Raw genomic sequence first — 12,618 nt, forward strand, 5'->3', positions numbered from 1 at the left:
CAGGTGTGTTTGTGTGTTGCAGGTGTGTTTGTGTGTTGCAGGTTCTCCCTGAGCTGTGTTTGTGTGTTGCAGGTGTGTTTGTGTGTTGCAGGTTCTCCCTGAGCTGTGTTTGTGTGTTGCAGGTGTGTTTGTGTGTTGCAGGTGTGTTTGTGTGTTGCAGGTGTGTTTGTGTGTTGCAGGCGCTCCCTGAGCTGTGTTTGTGTGTTGCAGGTGTGTTTGTGTGTTGCAGGTTCTCCCTGAGCTGTGTTTGTGTGTTGCAGGTGTGTTTGTGTGTTGCAGGCGCTCCCTGAGCTGTGTTTGTGTGTTGCAGGTGTGTTTGTGTGTTGCAGGTGTGTTTGTGTGTTGCAGGCGCTCCCTGAGCTGTGTTTGTGTGTTGCAGGTGTGTTTGTGTGTTGCAGGTGTGTTTGTGTGTTGCAGGCGCTCCCTGAGCTGTGTTTGTGTGTTGCAGGTGTGTTTGTGTGTTGCAGGTGTGTTTGTGTGTTGCAGGCGCTCCCTGAGCTGTGTTTGTGTGTTGCAGGTGTGTTTGTGTGTTGCAGGTTCTCCCTGAGCTGTGTGTGTGTGTTGCAGGTGTGTTTGTGTGTTGCAGGCGCTCCCTGAGCTGTGTTTGTGTGTTGCAGGTGTGTTTGTGTGTTGCAGGTTCTCCCTGAGCTGTGTTTGTGTGTTGCAGGTGTGTTTGTGTGTTGCAGGTTCTCCCTGAGCTGTGTGTGTGTGTTGCAGGTGTGTTTGTGTGTTGCAGGTGTGTTTGTGTGTTGCAGGTTCTCCCTGAGCTGTGTTTGTGTGCTGCAGGTGTGTTTGTGTGTTGCAGGTTCTCCCTGAGCTGTGTTTGTGTGTTGCAGGTGTGTTTGTGTGTTGCAGGTGTGTTTGTGTGTTGCAGGTTCTCCCTGAGCTGTGTGTGTGTGTTGCAGGTGTGTTTGTGTGTTGCAGGTTCTCCCTGAGCTGTGTGTGTGTGTTGCAGGTGTGTTTGTGTGTTGCAGGCGCTCCCTGAGCTGTGTGTGTGTGTTGCAGGTGTGTTTGTGTGTTGCAGGCGCTCCCTGAGCTGTGTTTGTGTGTTGCAGGTGTGTTTGTGTGTTGCAGGTTCTCCCTGAGCTGTGTTTGTGTGTTGCAGGTGTTCCCCTGTGAGCGGTACCTGCGCCGCCACATCCCCACGCACGGTGGGGGCAGCAAGTTCAAGTGCCAGATCTGCAAGAAGTTCTTCCGGCGGGAGCACTACCTCAAGCTGCACGCCCACATCCACTCGGGTACCATCCCCTGCCCCAGTGCTCATCACCACAGTGCCACAGCCCTGCTACCTTGTGCCCTGGCAGCAGCAGTGACAGAGCTGCCTCTGAGTCATTTGTAGTGACCACATTTGTAGTTTCAGATCAGTGGGTTTGGTTCAGCCTTGTGCCCAGTGCCAGTTAGAAATGGGGCACACAGGTGGCTCCCCACTAGCTGTGGTGGCAGAGCTAAGGAATTTGGCCCTGGAGAGCAGGAGCAGTGCGCAGCACGGGTTGTGCCCATGTATTTACTGTTTTGTTGAGAAGAGGCTGAGGGAGTTGGGGTTGTTTGGCCTGGAGAAAAGGAGGCTCACAGGAGACCTTATCACTCTACAACACTCTGACAGGAGGCTGTAGCCAGGTAGGGGTCGGTCTCTTCTCCCTGGCAACCAGCAACAGGACAAGAGCACGCAGCCTTAAGCTGTGCTAGCTTAACCAGGGGAGGCTTAGGCTGGACATCAGGAAGAATTTCACAGAAAGGGTGATTGGGCACTGGAATGGGCTGCTCAGAGAAGTGGTGGAGTCACCATCCCTGGAGGTGTTTGAGAAAAGACTGGATGTGGCACTCAGTGCCATGGTCTAGTTGACAAGGTGGTGTTAGGTTACAGGTTGGACTCGATGATTTCAAAGGTCTTTTCACATCTTAATTCTGTGTGATTTATCTATAGGGCAAGGGAGTTTGTAGTGTGGCCAGCTGGCCTGGTGCCCTGTCCATGGCCAGGGCAGCCCGTGTGGCTGGGCTGTCCTGAGCCCAGGTGTCTCCTCCCCAGGTGAGAAGCCCTTCAAGTGCTCGGTGTGTGATGCAGCATTCAATCGCAAGGACAAGCTCAAGCGCCACATGCTCATCCACGAGCCCTTCAAGAAATACAAATGTCCCTTCTCGTATGTAGCGTGTCTGTACATGACAACACCTCTGAATGGGCCTGGGATGGGGGCAATGTGTCCTGCAGGTGTCCTAGGGGACACTGTGGCACCTGCCAGGCTCTGTGGGGAGGTTGGCATGCTGTGTGCTGTTGAACTGGGAACCCAGGAGTCCCAATTCTTTGTCACCTGATTTCCTGTAGGGCCACATTTCATTGCTTCATCAGCCCTGTAAAATAACTCCTGCCTTCATGGGAGGCTTGGGAGTGCAGTAGAAAGAGAAGGGTCATTATTGGACCACAGAGGTTCCCTGGATGATGGGCTCTCACTCACTGCCGTGTCTCCAAAAGCATGTGACACCACCAGACCTAATGAAGCCAGAGGAACTGAGTTTTGGAAGGTGCAGTCCCAAATCCATGGCACAGCCATGGGCTTTCTGAGATAGCCAAGACTGGCTTCTCCCTGCTCCAACCAACCTCATACCTCCTTCCAAAATAATTCTGTCTCCAGCTGGGATCTTGAACCTGCGGCATTTCAGAGCATTCATAGAGAGACACAGACCATGTGTAGTTTAGGAAAAGCCATGTGTCCCTGTGGCAGCCTGTTTAGTCCTTGCCCCTCCCCAAAAAGGCTGAAATAGTGGAACTCCTGCTGAGGCTGCACCAAGAGAAACATGTAGGTGCTGCTGAGGAGAAGGGTGATGGATCTCTTTATGATCTGGGATCTGTCTATACATTGATACTCAGCTGATTCCCACATCTCACCAGCATTTGTTGTTGTTGCAGAAGCCACACGGGCTGCAATAAAGAGTTCAACAGGCCTGACAAGCTGAAGGCTCATATTCTGTCCCATTCAGGTGAGTGGTTGGGAATGCAGTGACTGGGATTCCCTGTAGTGCTGCAGGAGCATGTGACAGGAGTAAGCTTGAGAAATAAGAATCATTTACTAGCTTTAGATTTTTTCTCTGTTTTCCTGCAGGCCTGTTTAAGTGAATATTTGTGCAAGATTATGTCTAAGATTTGGGCTGGTTTCTAAGACAATATAATCTGTAGGCCGGGCCTGCTGGTGAGACTCAGCAGCCAAGCTGGATTATTTGGTTTGCTATCAAGTGAATATCCAGAGTGCTCTGTCCACTCCTCCCCAGTCCCATGTCACATGCAAAAGAAGATCTTATGGGATTTGATTCCCTTGTGTTCCAAAAATGATGCTCCCAATTCTAATAAAGACAGATCATTTATTCCCTTTATTTATTCCCATGCCCCAGGGAACAATCAGACTTTTATCTCTTGGGGTAAAACTGGACATCTTTCCTTGTGCCCAAAGCCCTGCAGAGGGGGATCAGATAGGACAGGCTGATAGTGCAGTCATGGATTCTTTCAGACTGTACATTCCCATATTTTGGAGGGGAAAAAAAAGATGAAAATGTCTTTATTTACTAAATACACTTGAAAAAACAATACTTCAAGATTGGTTTTAATTTTCATCACAATTACCTGACATGGTTTTTTGGTGATATTTTAGTGCTCTTACTTGAGACAAGACTATTTATTTGCAGTCTGCAGCTTCCTCCTGAGACACTGATCTCTGCTCTCTGTGACCAGGGACAGGACTGAAGGAAAGGCTGGAGCTGTGTCAGGGGCTTTTAGGCTGGGTATCAGGGAAAGGCTCTTCCCCAGAGGGTGCTGGCACTGCCCAGGCTCCCCAGGGAATGGGCACAGCCCTGGCAGAGCTCCAGGAGCCTTTGGACAGCGCTGCTAGGGATGAACAGGGTGGGATTTTGGGGTGTCTGTGCAGGGCCAGGGGCTTGGTGATCCTGATGGTCCCTTCCAGCTCAGGACATTTTATGACTTTCCTGAGGGCTAAAACAATGGTTAAACACAGACACTGATGCTGTAGCCCACCCTTTCCTGTGTGGTGCAATGTCTCCTCCCTTTGATCAGGGAGTCCTGCCCTCCCTGGTGGCTCTAACTGAGCTCTCCCTCTGTGCAGGGATGAAGATCCACAAGTGCCAGTACTGTAACAAGTCCTTCAGCCGCCGTGCCCACATGGTGGAGCACCAGCGCTCGCACACCGGCAACTACAAATACCGCTGTGCCACGTGCAGCAAGGGCTTCACGCGCCACAAGTACCTGCGGGAGCACAAGTGCCGCCTGGGCTCGCCCAAGGACAAGGAGCTGCAGCTTAGGAAGGCCCAGAAGAAGCGGGCGGCGCGGGGGCGCAAGGCCGGGCTGGCACTGCCCGCCGTGCTGGGGCTGCCGGAGCTCAAGGACGGCGCCGCCGGGGAGAGCCCCCCCGAGGGGGGCCCCAACAAAGAGCCCTTCCACGAGTCGGACGCTGTCCTGTCCATCGTGGTTGGCGGGTCAGGAGGTGCTGACTCGGAGCTGGTCCCCGGGCAGCCCAACAGCATGGCCTCCAACCTGGCCCTGGCAGAGCTGCAGACGGCCTCGGACGGGCCCTGCACCATGCTGGCTGTGCCTGTGTACATCCAGACCTCGGAGTGACGCTGCCCGCAGCCACTGTGTGGCTGGAGGCTGCTGCTGGCACTGTCTGACTTGGTGCTCAAACTTATCCCCGTGGAAAAGACCAAAGCTCTTCTGGGGAGGTGGATGGATATGGGAGAGAATGGCTCCCGTCTCCACTGGTTCTTCCCATCCTTGGGCAGAGGACTGCTTGGAGACCACTGATGCCTACAAGGCACTGAAGAAAGTGGCTCCATTATTTCTTGTCCCTCTGCACCACGGGTCAGCTTAGGGCAAGAAAGACAAAGATCCCTGAATCAGGGTAAGAAGAAGGACCATGCAACCTTGCAACAAACAGAGCTGCTGAAATCAGGTGGCTTTGCAAATCACAGCCTGTCCCATCTGTGGTTTTTCTGGCCTAAAAGCTGTATTGCCCAGTATTTGGGTGGCCCTTCTGAGAGCAAGCATCCTTCCTAGTGGAAGCAAGTTCATCTCGAGATCCTTTGGGAACACTGTTCAGAAATACCCTGATAGACTTCTGTCTGGTATCTTCTCTCTGTCTGTCTCAGTAGAAAGATCACCGTGTCTGTACTACACGTTATAAACACCTTGGACCTCACGTGTGGAGTCAGTGTGTGGGGAGCTGTGTGTGTGTGGGGGGGATCTTCTGTCTGGGTGCTGTTCTCTCCACAGTGTTTGTTTATGGTTTTTCCCTGGACCCAGGGATTTCTGAGTGCCTTAGACATCAATGAGTCGATCTCTGGGAACAGTTAAATGTGACCCCTCTGTTCAGCAAGGGCACTAAGGGCTGGATGAGGTGACCTGGCCTGGGTCGCACAGGAAACCTGTGATGCATCCAGAGCCAATGTCCCAGTGTCAGCTCTGGGCCAGGGGGAAGCTCAGGGTGCAGGGGAGCTCTGGCAGCTGCTTCCCAGCCTCTGTGTTCCCTCAGCTCAGTTCTTGTCAGTACTCTCAGTGGGGAGTTTGTGTGGTTGAGCAGCAAGGAAATCTGCTGTGAGTGGGACATTTATTGTCCTCTTGGCTTCTCTGATTTCCTAAGCAGGAGCACCAAACCCAGAAACTGAAAATTCCCGTTACGCAGTGGTGGTGAGGGAGGTGCAGGGGTGGGTCTTGGAGCCCAGACAGGTCAGGGAGCAGGCAGGGGTGCTGCTGCCTGCTCCAGTACCCTGCCAGGCTCCTTCCTTCCTGCACTGCCCTCAGCCTCCTGTTTTCCACTGCCACGGGATGCACTGGCTTTTGGGGAAGGATCTGCACCCAGACCTATATCCCTGCTGCCTCCAGGTCCTCCTGGGATATGTCCCCATGCTCTGCTCTCCCACCCTTCCTCCCTGCTCCAAGTGTAGGGCAAGCCCAGCTGAGCTTTCCCAGGTGAGTTTGTGTGATGAGCTGCTAAGGTGTCTGTGGGTGCAAAGTGCTGCATTCCCAGCCTGTTTACCCAGAGGTGGTGCAGGGTTTAGTCAGGCCTGGGTACAAAATCCTGGTGGTGTCTGGGACTCTGTGCTGTTCTGGTCATTGCACCAGTCAGCCCAGCACTACTGGTCTGACTGGTGTGATCCAGCCCATTGTTTGACCTCAGGGTGTTCTTCTTGTCTCCTTCCTTAAATCTTAAAATCTTAAACATAGCTCTGTTTAAGGTGTGCTCCCTGACTGGGCCAGGTAATGGTGGGGTACACTGTCACTCCTGGGACAGTCACACAGTTCCAGTGTGGACAGGTCCTGCCACCAGCTCACTTTGCTCATTCACTTCCTAACTTACTTTCTGCTCATTTCACTTTTTTGATGTTTGTGCACCTCCAGCTGTTGGTGGGTGGGAGGAAATGGAGCTCAGGGCTTCCAGGGGAGGCTGGGAGAAGGGGTTGTTGAGGGTTTACATGAGGTTAAGGAGAAGCCTTGCCCCTGCCTTGCAGAAGGGGCTGGAGAAGGTGGAGCCAGGCTCCGGAGGTGCACAGGGTTGGGAAGAGAGGTGACAGGGATGCGTTGAAACGTGGCAACTTCCAGTACTTAAAGGGGCTTATGAGAAGGCTGGAGAGGGACTTTTCACAAGGGCCTGGAGTGACAGGACAAGGGGGAATGACCTCAAGCTAATGAAAGATTTAAATGTGATATCAGGAGGAAATTCTTCCCTGTGAGGGTGAGGAGGCCCTGGCACACGGTGCCCAGAGAAGCTGTGGCTGCCCCATCCCTGGAAGTGTCCCAGGCCATGTTGAATGGGGCTTGGAGCAGCCTTGGATAGTGGAAGGTGTCCCTGCCCGTGGCAGGGAATGAAATGAGATGAATTTTGGGGTCCCTTCCAACCCAAACCACTGTTATTCCATGATTCTGACTCAGTATAAGGAAAAAGGCTGCAGAGAGGTCCTGGCACCTCTACCAATTTGCACAGAGCATCCTGTCCTGAGTGGATGTGCTTGGCATGAGCTGATTTGGCCAGGGACATCCAGGTGGTTTTTCCTCCTTAGGTGTGTTTGTGCTTCTGTGAAAGCTCCTGTCTGCTTTGAAGGGCAGAGTTTATTTACCCAATGTTTATTTTACTGTGCTCTCCCAGGAGGGGAACAGGATCAGGAAATAGTTGGCTAAATATACTTTTCCTGTATCCCTCCTGTGTCCCACAGTGTAGGTGTAATTTATGTAGTCTATGCAGTCAGGTCTATTTTGGGGTGATGATGTGTGGGTGCAGCGCCTGCAGCTCAGAAGCCCTGTCTGGAGACCTGGCCTGCCCTTCCCAAATCCTGCCTCCCCCCAGCTCAGTGGGATGCTGGAACCCAGCTGTAACCCAGGGAATGGGAGCAGAGCCACACAGCTCTGCATGTGTGACTGCTGAGGGACACAAGGCTGGGGACTTCCCCTAACGTAACTGTGGGACACGAGGGCTCAGAGGTGCCACCCTGCATGCCTGATAGGTGTTTGCACATGGGGCAGTGTTGAACCAGAACAAGTTTTACCTTGAGCAAAATGATTGTCCTCTTAAAGTAAACCTTGGAGTGATTGTCCTCCCTGCCCTGCTCTTGTCCAGCTGCCTCAGCATCCTTAGGTGTCTACAAGCTCTTCCATTTCCTGCAGGGAGGATTTCTGCCCAAATTCCTTCTGTTTCTGTTTCCCTGGCAGAGCCCTGCCCACTGGCTGGTGTGGATTGGAGGTGCTCAGGGCACTGATTTTCTCCCTGGTCCCATCCTGTGTCCTGGGCACTGCTGTTCTCTTTACAAACCCAGCTCTGGAAGCATCTTGGCATTTTCTGGAAGCCCAGGAGAACCCCAGAACCAGAGCCATGCCCTGGAAGAAGTGGATCAGAGCAAAGGTCTGTGGTGTTCAGTGACAGCCAGCACTTGTGTGGGAGGAAGCAAAGGGCAGGTAAAACCCATCCCTCCCCGTGCTGTCCCCAGCCTCCTGTGCTGTCAGCTGGAGCTTTCCTGCCCTGGCAGTGTTTCCATCAGCCTCAGTGATTTTTCCTGTGTATTTGCCTTTCCCCCCTACCTGCAGTGTTAGGGAGATGGAACAGGGCAGCCATTACAAGGCTCTGTTGCTCAACTCCCATTCTTTGTGTTTCCAGAGCAGTGATTTTCCCTTTTATTCAGGGCACAAAAAAGCTCTCTTACCCAGCAAGCATTTGTTTGGGTCGTTTTTCCTCTTTTCCATGTGGTGTGTGATATCCCAGCCCTGCTCCAAAGCAGTGATTAACTTTCTTGGGTGATTTCCAGAGACAAACATTATTATTGTCTAAGTCTGTTATTAATTAACTGTTGTCACAACCCTGCTGTGACTGAAGGTGGGGGTGTATCACTTTTACAGGTGGTTGAGGCCTAGCACAAAGAAAGAGAAGTCGAAAGTCTCCAGTTGGCACCAGGCTGAGGTACTCAAGACTCGACTTCCTGCTGGGATTTTACGTGGGTACTGTGATATTATGGATTATTTCATGGAATGATGTCCGTGCTGCCCCCACAGCTGAGAGCACATGACTCAAGTGTCCAGGAAATGAGCTCACAGCGAGTCACCACCCAGTAAACAATCCTGCTTGGGGGTGGGTTTAAAGACTTGCTTTTGTACAGTTGGCACTTTAGAAAGGGAAGTTTGAAAGAATCAATTCTCCAGCACGTTATCTCAGTGCCGCAGCAGGCCTGAGGGGTACAGAAAGGGGAGTCAGCCCAGCGGTGGGGATGGGTGCTGGAGGAGGGGGGGACCGGCAGGGACAGGAGCACGGTCCTGGGCAGGCTCCCGTGGTCACTTCTGGGTCACTTCAGGCATGTCCAGGGCAGGGAATGGAGCTGGGGTAGGGGCTGGAGCACCAGGAGCAGCTCTGGGGGCTCAGCCTGGAGAAAAGGAGATCAGGGGGGACCCTGTGGCTCTGCACAGCTCCTGACAGGAGGGGACAGCCAGGGGGTGTTTGGGCTCTGCTCCCAGGGAACAGGGACAGGAGGAGAGGGAACGGCCTCAGGCTGGGCCAGGGGAGGCTCGGGATGGATATTACAAAGAACTTATTGATGGAAAAAGTTGTCAGGCATTGGAGTGCGCTGCCCAGGGAGTCCCAGAGCCCCGGAGGTGTCCGAGGAAGGCCTGGACGTGGCACTCCGTGCTCTGGGCTGGTGACACGGTGCCATCGGGCACAGGTTAACCCCTCAAGGACCCTGCCGGGCGTTTCCAGCGTCCGTGACTCTGTGAGCCCTGCCCGCGGCTCCCCGGCCGTCCCCTCCGAGCGCTGCCCGAGCGCTGCCCGAGCGCTGCCCGAGCGCTGCCCGAGCGCTGCCCGAGCGCTGCCCGAGCGCTGCCCGAGCGCTGCCCGAGCGCTGCCCGAGCGCTGCCCGAGCGCTGCCCGAGCGCTGCCCGAGCGCTGCCCGAGCGCTGCCCGAGCGCTGCCCGAGCGCTGCCCGAGCGCTGCCCGAGCGCTGCCCGAGCGCTGCCGCAGCCTCCCCCGCTGCTCCCGGCCCCTCCCTCCCTGCCCGGCCCCGCCCGTGACGTCACCCCGTTCCGTGACGCCATCCCGTTCCGTGACGTCATCCCGCCCGTGCTGGCGCACGCACCGTGACGTCACTCGCCGCTTCCGGGTTCCGCTGGGGCGCCAGCGCCTGTTCCTGCGCGCTCCGTTCCTGCCTCCATCTCCCGGCGCCACCGGCGCGCGGCGCAAGGCACGCAGGGCCACGGGGCGCGGCGGGCGGGCGGAGCCGGGCGGCGGCCTCGGGCCTCGGGTCTCGGGTCGGTGCGAGCGGGAGCCGGAGCGGGGGGAGCGGGAGCCACAGCTGCACGGCCTCGGCCCGGCCCCGCGCAGCCATGTCGGGGCTCCTGGGGAAGCTCTTCGGGACGGGCGCCGGCGGGAAGGGCGGCGGGAAAGGCCCGTCCCCGCAGGAGGCGATCCAGCGGCTCCGCGACACGGAGGAGATGCTCAGCAAGAAGCAGGAGTTCCTGGAGAAGAAGATCGAGCAGGAGCTGGCCGCCGCCCGCAAGCACGGCACCAAAAACAAGCGCGGTGAGCTGGGGGGGGCGGATCGCGCCGCCCCGAACCCGGGCAACAGGTCGGGAGGGCCTGGGACAGCGCAGCCGCGTCAGTGCCGCTGTGTTTTATACCTCGAGCCTTTGTTTTTATACCTTAGTGCCTTTATTTTGTACCTACTGCCATTTTTCTGTCCCTCAGCGCCCTCTCCGCCAGCCGTGCCGCCCTTCCCGGCGGGATCCACGCCCCAGCCGCGTTTGCTCACAGTGAGGACGGGGCCGCCTCCCTTCCCTGCCGTGCCCCGTGCGGGAGCCGCGTCCCTCCGTGACTGCCATGTCGCGATAGTGCTCGGCCCCTCCGTGACTGCCATGTCGCGATAGTGCTCGGCCCCTCCGTGGCGAGCCCTGCCCGTCCCGGCCCCTCTCGCTGTGGGCAGAGGTCAGGGCAGTCCCCCAGCGCTGGGCACAGCTGGAAAAGCAGGGCAGCGCCCTGGAGTCAGGCCTTGACTTGTCCTGCTGGTGATTTTTAATTCTAACCAACAAATGCCTTGACCAAAACCTGCTTAATGTCAGGCTTTGGTTAAATCTATGTTTATTTTCGTCAGCTCTTAGGAAAAGTTCTGCGCCTGCTGGGCGGGAGCAGGAATTGCAGGTTTAATGTGTGTGGTGTTTGTTGTCCGTGGGATGAAGGACTTCCAGGGAGAAAATTGGCCAGCATTAAAAAGGTTTCTGGAAAACAGACAAGTTAATATCCCCTTTTCTGGGAATAACTTGGGTCATACTTGTGCCTTGTTTTGTAATCTCATGGAAATACTCATTCTTTTGGAAACTTGTTTTTTCTGGGGTTTATTCCCACTCCTCAGCATCCACCAAGAGGTTCTTCCACACACACTCCTAAAGCTCGTAGATGGAATTGGTGTTTCCCAGGTGGAACTTGGCTTCCCCAGGCAGGTCTGGCTGTGTTCCAGGCTGTGCTTGATGTGTCTGTGTGTGTGGAGATAAGGCAGCTGTCACGTTATGTATTCCAGTGCTCTGAAAACAAACTTCTTGCTTGTTTTAGCTTGGGCATTAAAAGCTTTTGGGAAAGCACAGCCTGATCTCTGTGTGGATGATGTGCAGGAGCAGGCTCTCTCTGTGGCACAGGGAGCTGCAAACACACTTCTGGCAAGGGTTAATTGGCAGTAATTAGCCTTAGGAGTTTCATGTCACTCCTTCAGTCAGCACTTTTAGCCTCTTTCCAGACTCAGAACTTCCCAGTGAGCCAGCACACGAGGGCTCAGGGATGTGTCAGAGGACCACAGCAGAGCCTGACTTCCGGCTTAACCAAGTCAGTTCTAAATCAAATACATTGCAACAGTTCTAATAAATGAGCCTGTGCTGTGTTTTTTGGCCTAGTTTGGTAACAAGCTCAAAAGGAGAACTAAAATGTGTCTCTGTCTGCAGTTCCTTCGTCTTCTGGGTCACCCTGGGCCTCTTCTAAACTTTCTCTCCGGGTCTTTGTCTCGCTCTGCTCTAAAGCCCTATCTCTGTCTGCTGCCCTTCAGAACCTCGGGCCGGGGAGGATTGAATTTCCTTGGGGGTGGAGGAAGGAGGAAAACCTGCCCATTCACCGCCGAGTTCTGGGTCACACTAATTGAGGGCTTGCAGCAGCACAGGAGCCCGAGCAGTAATTAAGGAGCTGTGAATAGGAGAAGGGATGGGTTTCTGCTGGAAACCAAACCACTCTTTTTCCATTTCTGTAACTGAGAAGCCAGTTGTTCTTCCTGGGCTGTGAGTTAAGGCAGCTGATTGTCTGTGCCTTGCTGGGAAGTGAATTCCCCTCAGGACACACTCAGTTTTTCTGAGTTTAAGTTGTCAGTCATCAGCTGAGCTCCTTCAAATTGCATTTTTTTATATCCAGATATTGCATTTTTCCCTGTCTGACTTCAGGCTGGTTTATAATCCATATTATATGTGATTTTGATGCAAAGTCACTTAAATCCATATTTTAACTGAAAATAAAAATATATTGCTTTTATATGTGAAAGTCTGTCATTTTAATGGAAATACTTTGATATAGTTAAAATGCTTTCAAGTAAAACTCAACGAAGGATAATTAGCTAGAGATTATTTTAAATGTTGGATCAACTTATAAAAAATTAAATTTGAAGAATCCTTAGGCTTAGTTCTCCAAGATTTAATCACTTCACCCTGGAATCCATGCTGTTCCTGGAGGATTTCCTGTGGTGCATTTCTGATCTCAGCTGGGCAGTCCTGCTGATGGTCCTGGAAGCTGCTGTGGGACAGCCAAAAGAAGGTGATACAGTGGGGCAGGGAGCTTACCTGGAAGCTTAAAGCCACCTTGGGAAAACCTGAAATGGCGTTTTTGTTGTCCCAGAGGGAAGCCAGGTGTCTGGCACACTTGAGAAAACAAAAGGAAACATTTTCTGCTCCCCAACACACTGTGTGATTGTTCAGGTGCCAAGTGAGCTGCTTTCCAAAGGCTCCTTCACTCATTCCTGCAGCACTTGTGGAGTCTCAGAAAGCTTAATCCAAGAAACTTAGAGGTTCCTGTGCCTGCCCCAAGCACATGCAGGGTTTTGTTAATTTTTGAACTTATTTTACAT

At 53.7% G+C, this 12,618-nt stretch overlaps 2 protein-coding genes and 1 long non-coding RNA gene across 4 annotated transcripts in view; 2 read left to right on the plus strand and 1 right to left on the minus strand.

Annotated features, from left to right (window-relative positions):
• The window catches only part of ZNF341 (zinc finger protein 341), a 25,536-nt gene extending 15,948 nt beyond the window's left edge, over nt 1-9,588 (plus strand). The window contains exons 12-16 of one of the 2 annotated variants that reach the window (XR_010081206.1): nt 1,106-1,238; nt 2,027-2,138; nt 2,903-2,973; nt 4,107-7,889; nt 8,381-9,588. Coding sequence is in view for 1 of the 2 variants with exons in the window: in XM_063404680.1 (XP_063260750.1) it covers nt 1,106-1,238; nt 2,027-2,138; nt 2,903-2,973; nt 4,107-4,618 (828 nt within the window). In the remaining variant the exon portion in view is untranslated. Of the gene's footprint in view, nt 1-1,105; nt 1,239-2,026; nt 2,139-2,902; nt 2,974-4,106 lie in introns of both variants that reach the window. The other variant, XM_063404680.1, reaches the window with a different exon arrangement.
• The window catches only part of LOC134554215 (uncharacterized), a 21,200-nt gene extending 11,481 nt beyond the window's left edge, over nt 1-9,719 (minus strand). Inside the window, exon 1 of the long non-coding RNA XR_010081207.1 lies at nt 9,607-9,719. This is a non-coding gene — a long non-coding RNA (uncharacterized LOC134554215). The remainder of the gene's footprint in view (nt 1-9,606) is intronic.
• CHMP4B (charged multivesicular body protein 4B) overlaps nt 9,642-12,618 on the plus strand; it is a 21,582-nt gene continuing 18,605 nt past the window's right edge. Inside the window, exon 1 of the mRNA XM_063404684.1 lies at nt 9,642-10,049. Coding sequence (XP_063260754.1) covers nt 9,854-10,049 — 196 coding nt within the window. The 5' untranslated portion in view covers nt 9,642-9,853. The remainder of the gene's footprint in view (nt 10,050-12,618) is intronic.

This window comes from Prinia subflava, chromosome 8 (assembly GCF_021018805.1).
Source record: "Prinia subflava isolate CZ2003 ecotype Zambia chromosome 8, Cam_Psub_1.2, whole genome shotgun sequence".
Taxonomy (NCBI): Eukaryota; Metazoa; Chordata; class Aves; order Passeriformes; family Cisticolidae; genus Prinia; species Prinia subflava.